This window comes from Podarcis tiliguerta, assembly GCF_965153285.1.
Source record: "Podarcis tiliguerta genome assembly, chromosome: 16".
In the NCBI taxonomy this organism is placed as follows: Eukaryota; Metazoa; Chordata; class Lepidosauria; order Squamata; family Lacertidae; genus Podarcis; species Podarcis tiliguerta.
The window spans coordinates 18,988,775-19,002,445 of NC_139549.1; the positions used below are offsets into that span (position 1 = coordinate 18,988,775).

At 48.8% G+C, this 13,671-nt stretch overlaps 1 protein-coding gene across 1 annotated transcript in view; it reads left to right on the forward strand.

Moving 5' to 3' along the window:
• The first annotated feature begins 52 nt into the window (after window positions 1-52).
• The window catches only part of COPA (COPI coat complex subunit alpha), a 32,532-nt gene continuing 18,913 nt past the window's right edge, over window positions 53-13,671 (forward strand). Inside the window, exons 1-13 of the mRNA XM_083417266.1 lie at window positions 53-187; window positions 1,083-1,196; window positions 2,049-2,122; window positions 2,524-2,604; window positions 2,813-2,889; window positions 3,860-3,969; window positions 7,008-7,117; window positions 8,168-8,267; window positions 9,017-9,152; window positions 9,666-9,748; window positions 11,414-11,564; window positions 12,274-12,340; window positions 12,907-12,982. Coding sequence (XP_083273392.1) covers window positions 148-187; window positions 1,083-1,196; window positions 2,049-2,122; window positions 2,524-2,604; window positions 2,813-2,889; window positions 3,860-3,969; window positions 7,008-7,117; window positions 8,168-8,267; window positions 9,017-9,152; window positions 9,666-9,748; window positions 11,414-11,564; window positions 12,274-12,340; window positions 12,907-12,982 — 1,219 coding nt within the window. The 5' untranslated portion in view covers window positions 53-147. The remainder of the gene's footprint in view (window positions 188-1,082; window positions 1,197-2,048; window positions 2,123-2,523; window positions 2,605-2,812; window positions 2,890-3,859; window positions 3,970-7,007; window positions 7,118-8,167; window positions 8,268-9,016; window positions 9,153-9,665; window positions 9,749-11,413; window positions 11,565-12,273; window positions 12,341-12,906; window positions 12,983-13,671) is intronic.

Below are 13,671 nucleotides of genomic sequence, written 5' to 3' on the forward strand. Positions count from 1 at the left end.
CCCCATTTCCGTCTGTAATCTATGGTTTCCTAGCCGGAAGCGGAAGTGCTGAGTTGGCTTGCGGGACGCTCCGGCAGCGGGCGGTGACGTGGAGACTGGTCCGGTTGTCGCTTCTGCTTCAGGGCGCGGAGGCTGCCAGGCCCGAAGATGCTCACCAAGTTCGAGACTAAGTCGGCCCGTGTCAAAGGTACCCGGGGAGGGGGAGGAGGGCCCGACTCCTTAGCGTTGCTCAGGTCTACTCGGGAGCAAGCCCTGCTGCTTTGCTCCCAGGTTAGTGCGCGCACGGTCGTAGCCTTACGCTTACGTGTGAACTGCCCCCGTTAAGAATAGCGGGGCTTGCTTCCGAGTAGACCTGCATGGGATTGCCATTGGGGCAGAGGGTTTTTCCGCCTCGGGGAATCAGTGCGAAAGTTGTGAAGGTTACAAGTGCAACTTCTTGCGTTGTTGGTAGATAACAGGGATGTTGGCACTTTTGTGTGTGCGTGAGAGAGGGAGAAATCACATCTACAAACGTTTTATATATATATATATATACACACACATGCACACACATGTATGTATGTATGTATGTATATATGTTTATGTGAGTTTGCATAGCGAGTAATATTAAAGGGTGTGTACGTGAACAGAGTTACCTGCAAATATATAGTTCTTTTCATGTCCATACACTTTAATATATGTCATAAAACAGGGACTTAAGTTTTCTTCATATATCATTGGGTAATGTAGATCCATATGCATCTGAAATTTGGGGTCGAGGCATTGTGGCGTATCTGCTAGACTTTGACAGTTACCCACCAGAGATGGGGGAGCCTTGGAGTCAGTGTGGTGTAATGGTTAGTGGATTTGAATGTGACCCAGGAGGCGGGTTCAAATTTCCACTGGATGTTAAATATTTTGCTGGCTGACTGCATGAAATGTAGACAGCAAAAATAATAAGAACAAATATGTTGTCAATAATAATAATAATAATTTATTATTTGTACCCCGCCCATTTGGCTGGGCTTCCCCAGCCACTCTGGGCGGTTTCCAACAAAGATTAAAAATACATTAAAACCATCCTTCCCCCTTTTCCTTCCCAGGGCTGAGCTTTCACCCTAAGCGGCCTTGGATCTTAACAAGTCTGCACAATGGAGTAATCCAGCTCTGGGACTACCGGATGTGTACACTCATTGACAAATTTGATGAACATGATGGTAAGTGGAGCCCCCTTACAACGTTCACATATATGCAGGATCTCTTGCCTGAAAAATGTGGGCACCTATGGTGCTTTATTGCACAGCTTACTGCAAATCATGATGTGAGTAGAAGCATAAATACAAGTGGATCCGATAATCTCAAATAGGCAAGTGGATGTTCAATTGCCTGTGTGAAGGTTTTTTGACATGTTTTGCTGCAACACTTCAAAGCAAATTTAACTTAAACCTATATAGGCCTTTGTCTGTCACCTTTTTATATGCAGAGAGACTTGTCCTCTGAATTAACTTCTTTCCTTTATTTTGTTCCTGTTCATGTTATCCTATGAACTGTATTGGGGGTGGGGGTGGGGAGTGCATATTTGTTTTTAAGTGCTGTGGTGGAATTTTTGTAACAGAAGCTGCAGTATAAAGTTCCAAGATGGGAGTGCATGAAAATTGGATCTTTCTTGAGTGCGGTTTGCAAGAAACATGGGCTAAAAGTAGTCCCAATTGCAGCCCCTCAACCTCACACAACCCCCCCAGCAGGCTGTTGGATCTCAGTCCCAGGGAAGGTGTGCGTGTGTGTAGAGGACAAGAGAGTAACTGTGGGGTCTTGCAGCTGCTGTTGCTGCCAAAGCAACTAAGAGTCGGCTGGAGGCGCAGTATGGTTTGGGGCTATGGAGTCCCAGTGGTGAGTCAAGGAAGAACTCTTTCTCATTGACAGGAGAAGGTCCTGGGACAGCGAAGGGACTCGGAGAAGAAATCAGAGTAGCCAACTGGAATGGACAAAAATCTGTTGAGTACTCCTGTTTAATAAGTACCAGAAATGGGGAAATATTTACACGGTCATTTGTATGTGTGTGTTTCTAGGCCCTGTCAGAGGGATTGATTTCCACAAACAGCAGCCACTCTTCGTGTCTGGAGGGGACGACTACAAAATTAAGGTAATGAGGATCTCTTCACCCTCTTGCAAAGAAGTCAGCACGAGGAGAAATCTTTCAAAAGCTATTAGCCATGGCAGTGCAATAGTGCCTGCATGGGCAGTGGCAGTATATCTCTGACTGCCAGGTGCTGAAGACAACCCCACTTTGGGGCTCTTCAGTGGGATATGATTGACAGCAGGCAGAAGTAGTATGCTGGACCTGATGAGCCCTATAGCCCTTACTCTGACTTTGTTTTCTTTGGAGAGACCCAGGACAGAGCCATAGCTGGGCAGAAGGCTCATTTAGCAGTAGTCTTAGCACAGATGGGTGAATATGTTTAAAGTTGCCAAATGTGATGATTGTGGGGGAATCTGGAGTGCTCAGCTGTCTGATGTATACACTCTGTCATGTCTGACTTTCAGGTCTGGAATTACAAGCTGCGTCGCTGTCTCTTCACCTTGTTGGGCCACTTGGATTACATCCGCACCACATTCTTCCATCATGTGAGTCCAGCAAGACGCTCCCAGTCCTGCCTGTTTTGCTTTTTCCTGCCAAGATCCTGTTTTGCCGCTCTACAGGCCTTTAGGTCTGAAGGCCCTAAAACAGCACTGGGGCAGCAGCTCTGCAAAGTATCTTTGCTGCCTTTTTAATGAAAGCAGTATGTAGCAGAAAGAAAAGAAAGGGATATGTGTCTTTGTTTTTTGTTCGTAGGAATACCCTTGGATCCTGAGTGCTTCTGATGATCAAACCATTCGGGTTTGGAACTGGCAGTCCAGAACCTGTGTTTGGTAACCAAAACATATTTCTTCATTCAGATGTCTTTTGTTTGTGGTTCCCAAGCACTTTTATTGAAAGCAACCCCTCGGCCTTGTATTCTTCAATTCATAGGTGAAACTGGACAATTTATAAAAACATGTTGTCGTCATGTTATTTATATAGCATTTTCTAAGCATTCAGAGGATTTCAGGTACACTTTCTCAGAAATGCAGCAGCCTCATAAGGCAGGCATAGTGGTTAGTGTCAGGCTGGAACTGCTCATCTTTGAAACCCACTGGGTGCTTTTTGAGTGTGCTATCTCTCGGCCTAACTTACATTGCAGGATTGTTAAGAGGAGGAGGGAGGAGAACTGCATCAGCTACCCTGGGCTCCTTGAAGGAAGGGTGGGATCAAAATGCAACAAAATAGGCTACCTGAATTATGTGTTTCAGAAACCAGCCTATTGTGAATGCAATATGTTTTAACTGTTTTTAATTCTGAGTTTTAAATTCCTGTAACTCGCCATGGGACTTGTTGGTAAAGGGCAAGTAATAAAATTAATAATAACACTTAATAACTAAAAATAAATAATCAGTAAGCTGAGAGTGAGAAGCGTGACTGGAGTTCTCACCAAGCCTCTTCCTTTGAACGCGATTCTCCTGGGAGTTTGTAGGTGGAAGGTGGATAGCAGATCTCATGTTTGACACCTGCTGCTTGAAGTGAATTTCCTCACTTAGTACATTGCAGATAGCTGAGAGTGTGGAGATCTGGAGAGCCAAGAAATGCTGTTGTTTTTCTGGCCTTGTCAGAAACGGCGCAAAAGGGCATCTGGCTCCTGACATCCATTCTCAGCCCTTTGCAAGAGATTTATGCTGAAGGGATGGCTCATGAATTTTCTAAATAAATTGCTCCCTGCCATCTTGTTGAATGAATGACTTTGATCCTGAATACTCAGAGGAACTACTCATAAGTGTTTCCCTCTCTTCCTTGCCTTCTTCCTAGTGTGCTGACTGGACACAACCATTACGTGATGTGCGCTCAGTTTCACCCTTCGGAGGACCTGGTGGTATCAGCCAGCTTGGATCAGACTGTGCGCGTTTGGGATATTTCTGGTGAGCTGCCCAGGTCGAGGGGGCTGTCCAGCAGCAGCATCACGGTCAAAACTGCAGTTGTTGAAAGCGGAGCACAAGAGAAGGAGAAGTTGACCGTAGACCAACTCTGCAGGGCAGAGGAGTAATTAGAATCCAGCCCCATTCCTATGGCACCAGCTCTGCTTTGCAGAAAGTGCTGTGAAACCACAGGAGATCCTGGCACTTTGTTTCCCTCTGTTTTGCTAGATTCCTTTTAATTTTGGGTAGAAACTGCCCACTCTGCACATTTGGCATCAGTTTGTAGCTCCTCAGCTGTTAACAGCAGTTGAGAAGTGCAGGAAACCCCTGTGCTGGGTGTAAATGTGCAACTAGCAAATCAGCACTACGTAGAAGGAGCCATGAACCTTGGGGCCCTGTGATTGATCAGAGTTGTCCAACCAATCAAATGCCTCTAGGAAATTACTCTGCAGCTAGCCAGATGCCTCTGAGAAGCCCTCTCCCAACTGCCCTCTTCCACTTTTGATGCCAGCAACTGGGATTCAGTTTAGTTAACATGGCCAGTAGCTGCTGATAGATGTCTCTTCCTTCACTACGGCTGCCGAATCCCTGCGTAAATACATCTATGGCTGCAGCCCTCATGTCATCTTCCAGCAGCAAATTCCATCAGAGAATTGTGTGTCATGGTATCAGTTTAATTGGATGCACGATGGAATAATGCTCTCCCCCCAATTTCTGTAGTGCATTGGATCTCATTGGGCCCCAAGTTCTAAGAATCCGTTCTTGATCTGGTGGAAACAGCATCACACAATTTGGGAGTGAGCAGGCCCATATGATGGGCCCCTGGGCCAGAGCAAAGGAGCCAAGGCACCTGGGTGCCTATGGAGGAAGGATCGTGCTCCAGTGAAGCTGCAGGCCTTGGGTTCTAGCTCCTGGATGCCCTCTGGAAAGTGAACCTGTAGAGCAAGTATGATGAACTTTTGGTGCTCCAGCTGTTGCTGAACTGCAACTTCCATCACTCCGGCCATTGACAAGGGATTCTTTGCAGAATTCTTCGAGCTAGGGAGAGTCATGCCCTGGTTGCAAAAGAGGGAGCCTGAGGAGGTGGGAGTATGGAACATGAAAACTGGGGGCAAGGACCCCTCCCCTTGTGAGTGCACCATAGACTTGCCGCTTTCTCAACTGCAGTTTTCAGCTGGGTGGGCTGCTGGAGTTTCGTAGCACACATTCAGACATGACCCAGCTGTGGGGAGGGGAGGGGAGAGGATTGCTGCTTCCTGGCTACTGACGGGGAGAGCTTTGTAATCTCTTCTGCCAGCACCCTTGCTGCTACGTTCACAGACTCTCTCAGCAGGATTCCAAACGGGTTGTTTGGAAGATCCGTAAACTTTTCCAACATATTTACAGATCTGGAAATGTTGCGTTAATTCTCACTGCTGGTTGTCATCCTCTCTCAAAATGCCAGTTAGAGAGTAAAGTGCTGGGACGAAGGGAGTGTCACCTGCACAACAACCGTAGGCCAGAATTGTCCCCATGATGCAGATAGGTCCATAGCTTGTCTTAAATCCTAGTGAGCTGGCCGAGCGCAATTGGAACCTGGAATGTCTTTCACCACCTTCCTGTGCTAATTCTTGTTCCATTTCAACAATGGAAATTTCATCCTGGGTTTATAGTGATTTGTAGCCTCATCCCGAACTGTCCTGATAATTAGTGGATGTTGTGGATTTGTTGTACTTCTTGGAGAAAACAGACAATCATATCAGCCATCAGGGCAACTGAGTGCAGGGTCCCCCTTGTTCCTGCTGAGAGAGTGCGTGAAAGGAGCCAGTTTGGGTCTGGAGTCTGGTTGCCGCATTAAAATGCATGAAAAGCTGTGTTGTAACTGAAGTTTCCCTGCTCTTGATACTAACAATAACCTGTCGGGGGTGTTTCTGAAATAACTCCTTTTTTTCCTCCCTGCACCCTTTTAATCCAGGTGGAAGCTGAGCCTTGACATGGATGGCAGAAAGGCAGGGCTTAACAAGAGTTAACGTTGCACAGCAATTTCCTAACTGTTCCTTGCTGGGGGCACTCTTAAAAGGTTGAGCCTTGTTGAGGTTCCAGGCAGCAAATGGTGGGGAGTTCTGGAAAAGCATGATGGTGCTAGACTTCCTAATGAGTTGGGAGTGCTGTGAGCTGCGTCCAGGGTGGTCTAACGCTCCGAGGGTGATGCTTGTTCTTCAGTTCTTGCCTGAGCTTTCAGAGTCCCCTTTAACCGTACCCAGCTACCCGGGAGCCAGACAGTGCCTTCGCATGACCAGGCTGTCTAACTGCTCTGCAGACCACATTAATCCCCACAGCTCTTGTACATCTCTCTGCCTGTCTCTCACACAAACACCTCACCTCTCTCCCACAGCATTAAATAGCTGGTTCATTCTGTGAGTGTCCTCCTTTCCCTCTGGATTTGTGTAGCTTCTCCAAAAATTTTCCATCTGTTGTTCAGTTCCTTTGCCACCTCCTTGAAGCCCCAGATGTTTCAGTATCTCCTGGATCAGGCGTGCAGGTGGTTCCTTCCACTCTCGACTCAAGGAGGCTGCTGTCTGAGCCTAGACCTTCCTGGATCTCAGCCCATTGCGTCAGGTTCCTTGTTGAAAGTGCCCGCCTGGTTATGTGAACGTGATAGCTTTTAACAGCCAAATCTGTATTTAAAATAAGAGGCCAGAATGCTTCAGATCCAATATACAAGGTACCGATTAACTTTTTTTCCCATTTCTCTTTGGCCTTCAACCAAGTAACTCAGCAGCGGCAGCATTCCTGGCCTGGTGATTTTTTGCTTCCTGATTGCAAAGGCGTCTCAGTTTCCCTAGTGAACTGCAAAGAAATGTAGAAATCGCTTCCAACTGTGCATTGTTCTAGTAGATGTTCGTAGGGAATGAAAGTAACCTGTGGTCCCTTTTCTCTCTGTTCCATTTCACCCGTTTATGTCTTCCATTTATATAAACAGCCTGTCTCTGAATTTTGCAGCATCCTCTCACTAACCTCATGTTCTGCCCCTGCTCTCTTCACTCTCACCTTTTGTGAAGGCCTGAGGAAGAAGAACCTCTCCCCGGGAGCCGTGGAGTCGGACGTTAGGGGAATCACTGGAGTAGATCTCTTTGGCACCACTGATGCAGTGGTGAAGCACGTCCTTGAGGTACTCCTGGCTTGGGCAGGGGGTGCATTTGCATATTTGCTATTTTAAACTGCTCAGAACACAAGCAGCTGTTGTCAGGGACTTTGGACCCTGCCCTGAGTAATTCTGCAACAAGGATAAGCAAGACCTGCAACCTCCAGAGCTGGATTGCAAGAAAGATCCTTGCTTCAGGGATCAAGCCTATTGCAAACCATTGTTTATATGGTGCCACCCATGTGCAAAGTATTAAGAGCATAGCACCCTGCCCTGAGAAGCGTGTGGTCTAAAATTCAGCTCTGGGGAACAGTACCAGAAGCGGGATGGGAAATGAAGTAGGGAGCAGGCAGGGGGAAGAGTTCGCGTCCGTTGCAGTTCTTGGACTTAATAATTTGGATACTGAAAGGTTATGGCAAAGGCTTTGGGGGGAAAGCAGGGTGGGTGTTTGAAGGAAGGATTTGAAGCAAGTTAGAGAGGTGTCCTCAAAGGGGTGTTCTGGAAGGTGGTTCCGGACATATAAGAGGAGGGTGAAAGGGCAGGGAAGTTTGAGGGAGTAAGAAAGAAATCTTGGGTTGGTCAAGTGTGGGTGGAGTTGGACAAACGAAACTCTAGGTGGGGAAATAACAGGGTCCTAGGATGGAGAAGTGGAGAGCTTTGAAGATAAGGAGCTCACAGTGGGTTGGGCAAGAAGCAAAGCCCAGTACATGGAGTCAAGGGCATTATGTGGTCAGTGAGAAAGATGGATGATTTTGATGGCTGAATTCTGGGTAAAGAGGTGAGAGGGCTCAGGGGTGACTGCAGAAGACCAGGGAGGAGGCGGTTGCAGTTGTTTCCTCTCCCCTTGGCCCAGATTGTAAAGCAGAGTTTTTGCTGAGGGAGGAGCAGAGAGGCAGGGCCATATTAGCCCCTTCTGACTGTAGGGATGGAGTGGGTCCCTTTGGATTAGCAGGCAGGGGGTGGCAGCCACAGCAACTCTGCTCCTCACATCCCATTGACTGGCACGTGTTGCCACTGTATGTTGCCACTTCCCAAAATGGCAGCCTCGGCCTGAGATTAGTTACCTTCTTCTCATAGGGGCACGACCGTGGTGTGAACTGGGCCGCTTTCCACCCCACCATGCCCCTCATAGTTTCAGGGGCGGATGATCGGCAAGTCAAGATCTGGCGGATGAATGGTAAGCGCCGTCCACTTCCTTCCTCCCTCCCTCCATGGAGTCAAGTTGCAAGAGCAAGGACCCAGCCGCATACACTGCTAGGCTGGCTGGGCACTTAAGAGAAGGAACCTTGGCTGAGGGTGGGAATCTGATCCAGCATTGATAGCTGTGTAGAAATGAGCCCAGCACCGGAAGGAATTGCTTCTCTGGTAGTTTAGGGGAAGAAAGTGGGCAAACTTATGCCAAGCTGCAGTAGAAGATTGCAGAAGCCTTAGGAATGCCTTGCCAGCCCAGTTTAAAAGTCTGTCTGGCTTGAGCTTCCTTGGGAGGCAGGCAAGCAGAGCCTGGAAGTGATGGCCTTTGGTTGTTATCCTTCTGCCAGAAGGCCAAGGCCTTTGGAAACTAAGTTGCAGGCACTGTTGACCACTGGGCTGACGTTGGGGCAAACTGTGCTCTGCATTTTAATCATTAACTGCGTTTTAGCTTTTAACTCATTTGTGCTCATGACTTATTTTGTAATGTTGTTTTTAATTGTTGTAAGCCGCCTTGAATCCCAGCGTGGGAGAAAAGTGGGGTATAAATGCTTTAAAAGGGTAAAAACAATTAGCACCTGAAAAGGCTGGACACCAGAACTGCTCTAGGCAACTCTCAGGACCAATTCCCTATGTAGGACCTTGTAGAGTTGCTCTGCAAGCTCGAGGGGAGGGTCTCATTTCCCTGACCTCTCTGCCAAGGAAGTGGTTCGTGATCACCAGCCTTCTTATCCTTAGAGTCAAAAGCCTGGGAGGTAGACACCTGCCGCGGACATTACAACAACGTCTCTTGCGCCGTGTTTCACCCCCGCCAGGAACTCATCCTCAGCAACTCTGAGGACAAGAGCATCCGTGTCTGGGATATGTCTAAGCGGTAAGTGCACCATCCTGCCTGCCCTTCCTGGTCTCGGGATATTGGGCCCTGCACTATTTGAAAGAATACGCTCTGGAATGCCGAGTACCTGGCTGGAATACACAGGAAGCTGCCTTATAGAAAGTCAGGCTATCAGTCCATCTAATCAATTTTGTCTGCAGTGGCTCCCCACAGTTTAAGCAGGGAGCTTTTCCCCAGCAATGTCCGGAGATGCCATTGGGGATTGAACCCTAGGGCCTCCTGCTCACAAGGCAGAAGCTCTGCCACTGACCTCCGGCCCTTCCGCTGTGTGATGGAGGGATCCAAAACTCAGGGCCACCAGATCTTGGGGTCAGGTGAGGAGGGAGTGTTAGTAAACTTTTGGAAGGTGTTGGCCACATTTAGTCTGCAGGCCAGAGGTCCCCCACCCCCTCTGTTAGGAAAATAGCTGCTTTGAGGCTATCAATTGAATAAACCAGCCCAGTTGTTTTGTGTTAATTAGTCTGCCTCTGTTTTTCATTCTCCCCTTCCCAGCACGGGAGTCCAGACTTTCCGCAGGGATCACGACCGCTTTTGGGTGTTGGCAGCTCACCCCAACCTCAACCTCTTTGCTGCAGGTAATGGGATCTGTTCTTGAAGACACTCTGGATTTGATGATGAGTTTTCACTAGATGCCAAAAAAAGGACCTCATTCACCCAAAAGGCAAACAGATTTATGGTGGCACCTGCTTTTGTGATTTCAAGCCCATGTCATGGCATGCACAAAATGGTCTCTGCAGTTGGCAGATATAACCACGTACTGTATAATTTTAAAGAAAATGGGGTCAAAATGTTATGAAGTGCAGAGGATCAGTTCCTGGAAAGCAGTTCATATTTCTAACAAGTTGGCAGTGTCCAGTCCAGGGGTGGGGGAATCTTTTGCTCCAGGGGCCAGACCTTTTATCAAGCTTGGCCTCACAGGCCAAATTTGACAGGTGGGTGGGGCTTATGATCTGTCAGTCACATGCCATTATTATAACATCTCATGATTGATGTGTGAGTGGGGTCACCCACCCACCTGCATCCCTCTTGTGGCTTTGCAGGTCTTCCCATGCTTTAAACCCAATGTCAGAGGTTTAAAAGAGGAACACAGGGATATCTGGAAAGTGCCCTTTGAAGCATCTTGCACCTTCTCCTTTAAAGGTGCTTTAATATGCCTTTGCTTGCAAAACAGTCAGGTGTTCCAATGAATACACTTAACCTGGCTGCGTTGGTCTTTGGAGAGAATAAGCAGCTGTAGAACCTTGATCTGGAACGTGCTCTCATTCCCGATTGGGCCCTGGTACTGATTTCCTGTTGAAAAGCTCTCCCTTCTGACTGCACATTGCTCGCATAGCTTCCACTCTCTGCAAACAGCACCCGGGGGGTGGGGTCAATTAGCAAGGCAAATTTTCAGGCAGAAACCTGCTTGGGTACCTGATCTGGATTGGGGCCCTGCAGCTGCTTTGTTTTTGTTGTGCTGTTGTTGCAAAACAAAACAAAAATAAATTATTGCCAAGCACTAATAAAATAAACATTCATCCTGGCACTAAGCTCCCAAGATAGCCAGGTTTTCAGCTGGTGCCAAAAGCTTTAACATTCCTGCCTTGGATGGGGAAGAGGTCAAAGGTATAGGGCCACCACTGAGACAATAGCTGCTGGGGCTTCTCCTAGCCCCACCTTGAGATGCCGTAGGGAAGAGCATCTGCCTTGCAAGCGGAAGGTCCCCGGATCCAATCCCTGGCATCTCCAGCTAGGCTTTGGTCAGTCTCCTGCCTAGAATTCTGTAGAGCCACTGCCAGGCATTGCAAACAATACTGAGCTAGAGTCTGGCTTGGTACAGTGGTACCTCGGGTTACAGATGCTTCAGGTTACAGACTCTGCTAACCCAGAAGTAGTGCCTTGGGTTAAGAACTTTACTTCAGGATGAGAACAGAAATTGCGTGGCAGCAGCAGGAGGCCCCATTAGCTAAAGTGGTACCTCAGATTAAGAACAGTTTCAGGTAAACAACAGATCTCTGGAACGAATTAAGTTCTTAACCCGAGGTACCACTGTATAAGGTATAATCTGTTTCCACACCAGGGATTAAACCTCTGACCTTCCGCGTACATGGCAAGTGCTCCATCCTTGAGCTGCGACCCTTCAGCCTGGAGGGCATGCTGTTTTGCCTCTCCCCCCCCCCCCCCGCGCAAGGTGCTGTGAGTCTGCTTGTAGCGTTGGCTGCAGAAGTCTTAACAGGGCTGCCTCTCTCTCCGGTCTCCAGGACACGATGGCGGCATGATTGTCTTCAAGCTGGAGCGCGAGCGACCGGCATACGCTGTGCATGGCAACATGCTCTACTACGTGAAGGACCGCTTCCTGCGACAGCTGGACTTCAACAGCTCCAAAGATGTTGCCGTAATGCAGCTGAGAAGGTGAGGAGGTCCTCTTCCGCTCCATGCCTTCCACCACTGTTGCTAGGTGGTTGTTTTGTGCTTCTTGTGGGTGGAGAAGGCTGCATGCGCTGCTTGTACACAAGAACACCATAAGAGCCTGCTGGATCACGCCAGTGGCCCATCGAGTCCAGCATCCTGTTCTCACAGAGGTCAGCCAGCTGCCTTCGTTGGGAGACCGGCAAGCAGGCCCCGAACACGAGAGGAGGAGGAGTTTGGATTTGATATCCTGCTTTATCACTACCTGAAGGAGTCTCAAAGCGGCTAATATTCTCCTTTCCCTTCCTCCCCCACAACAAACACTCTGTGCGGTGAGTGGGGCTGAGAGACTTCAAAGAAGTGTGACTGGCCCAAGGTCACCCAGCAACTGCATGTGGAGGAGCAGGGAATCAAACCTGGTTCACCAGATTATGAGTGTACCGCTCTTAACCACTACACCACACTGGCTCTCTCTCTCTCTCTCACTGTGGTTACCAGCTACTGTAGTTCAGAAGCATTACCACCTTCTAACCATGGAGGCAGACAACCAGCAGGGCATCTTGCAGCCCAGGACCTTTTTGCGGGGGGGGGGGTCATGGGGGTCCTTTCCTTCTGCGTCAGTGGCTGCTGCTTTAAGCCAGAGCTGTGACACAGGCCAGCTACTATTTGTGTTCTCCCTGCTTTCCTCATTTGTTACTTTCCTCCTTCTCAGTGGCTCCAAGTTCCCTGTGTTCAACATGTCCTACAACCCTGCGGAGAATGCTGTCCTCCTCTGCACGGTAAGCTGAAGCTAACCTGGAGTTCCGCAAGCCTTATTGGGTGACTTCATCGCCCTTTGCTAAGGGGTTTGGGGGCTCGTTTTGAGGCCTTGCCACTTGTGGGGCTCAGTCCTGCAGGGGCGATGTGCATGTCCACCTTTTCAGAAAGTGGAAGAACAGGGCGGCTGCCCAAGGAACCTGCTACTTGCCTTGGACAAAAGGGGCCCTTCTAGTCCAGTATCCTTACTTCCCACAGTAACCAACCAGATACCTCCAGGGAGGCAAAAAACAACAACCCTGCCCCCCCCCAGCTTGTATTTGCAGATATGGATCCTCCAGATTCAGAGGTAGTCTATTGCCTTTGTGGCTTAATGCCCACGGATAGATCTTCTCTTCCTTGAATTTGCCTAATTCTAGATTACTAAATCTGGATTACTGCAGTGGGGCTTCCCCTGGGCTTGACCTGCAGGCTAGTGCTGAATGCTGGAACGCGATTGCCAGGCAAAAGAAACAAGCACAAACAGTTGAAAGAAATCCTAGTCCCAAGAGAGCTGGACTGACGTGTAGAATTCTTCCTCTCTCCACAGAGAGCCAGTAATCTGGAGAACAGCACCTACGACCTGTACACCATTCCTAAGGATGCTGATTCCCAGAATCCTGATGGTGAGCTTTGCATCTGTTCCTCCCTGCCTCCACCGCCTTCCCCCGCCCTCCGAAAATCACAACTGGGTTCCTTCTCCACCATTCCTGCAGAGCCTACATGCTCTTGGCAGGTTCTTTTGACTTGAAAAATTCATGTTTGCCCCCCTCGCTTTTACGGTTGCAAATATATTTTTTATAAATCAGTTATTAGAAACTATCCATCCTGCCTCTCTGCCCAGCAGGCCGCCTCACTGGCTTGCCTGTCGTGATGGATCTCCTAGCAAAGCAGCTCCGTCCCAGGCAGGCCTCTCTGCTTCCAAAGTAGCTGTACAAGTGCCCAGTGCTCGTTCTCTCCCTCTTGGCCAATTCCAGACCAGGCGTGTAATCTGCCCATCAAAATGTGCCGCTGGAAGTTCTTCCTTCCGAGTGCCTCTCGTTCCACTTGGGAGTTGAAGTTCCAGCTGGGTCTCCCCTGCCTCTGACGTCACGGCAGTAAAAGCTCCCGGAGCGAGTTCCAGTGATGCATGAGCCAGGCCAGCCTCCGCATTAGCAGATTTATGGGCTTTGCGTGGCTGCCAGGCGCCATTTGCTATAAAGGCGATGTTACCTCCCCTCGTTCCGAGACACAGAAACTCTGCTAGTTACGTTCCAGCCTTGCTGTGAGCTGGGCTCCTCCTGGCACCCAGGACTCTGGGGCGCTTTTGTTTCTC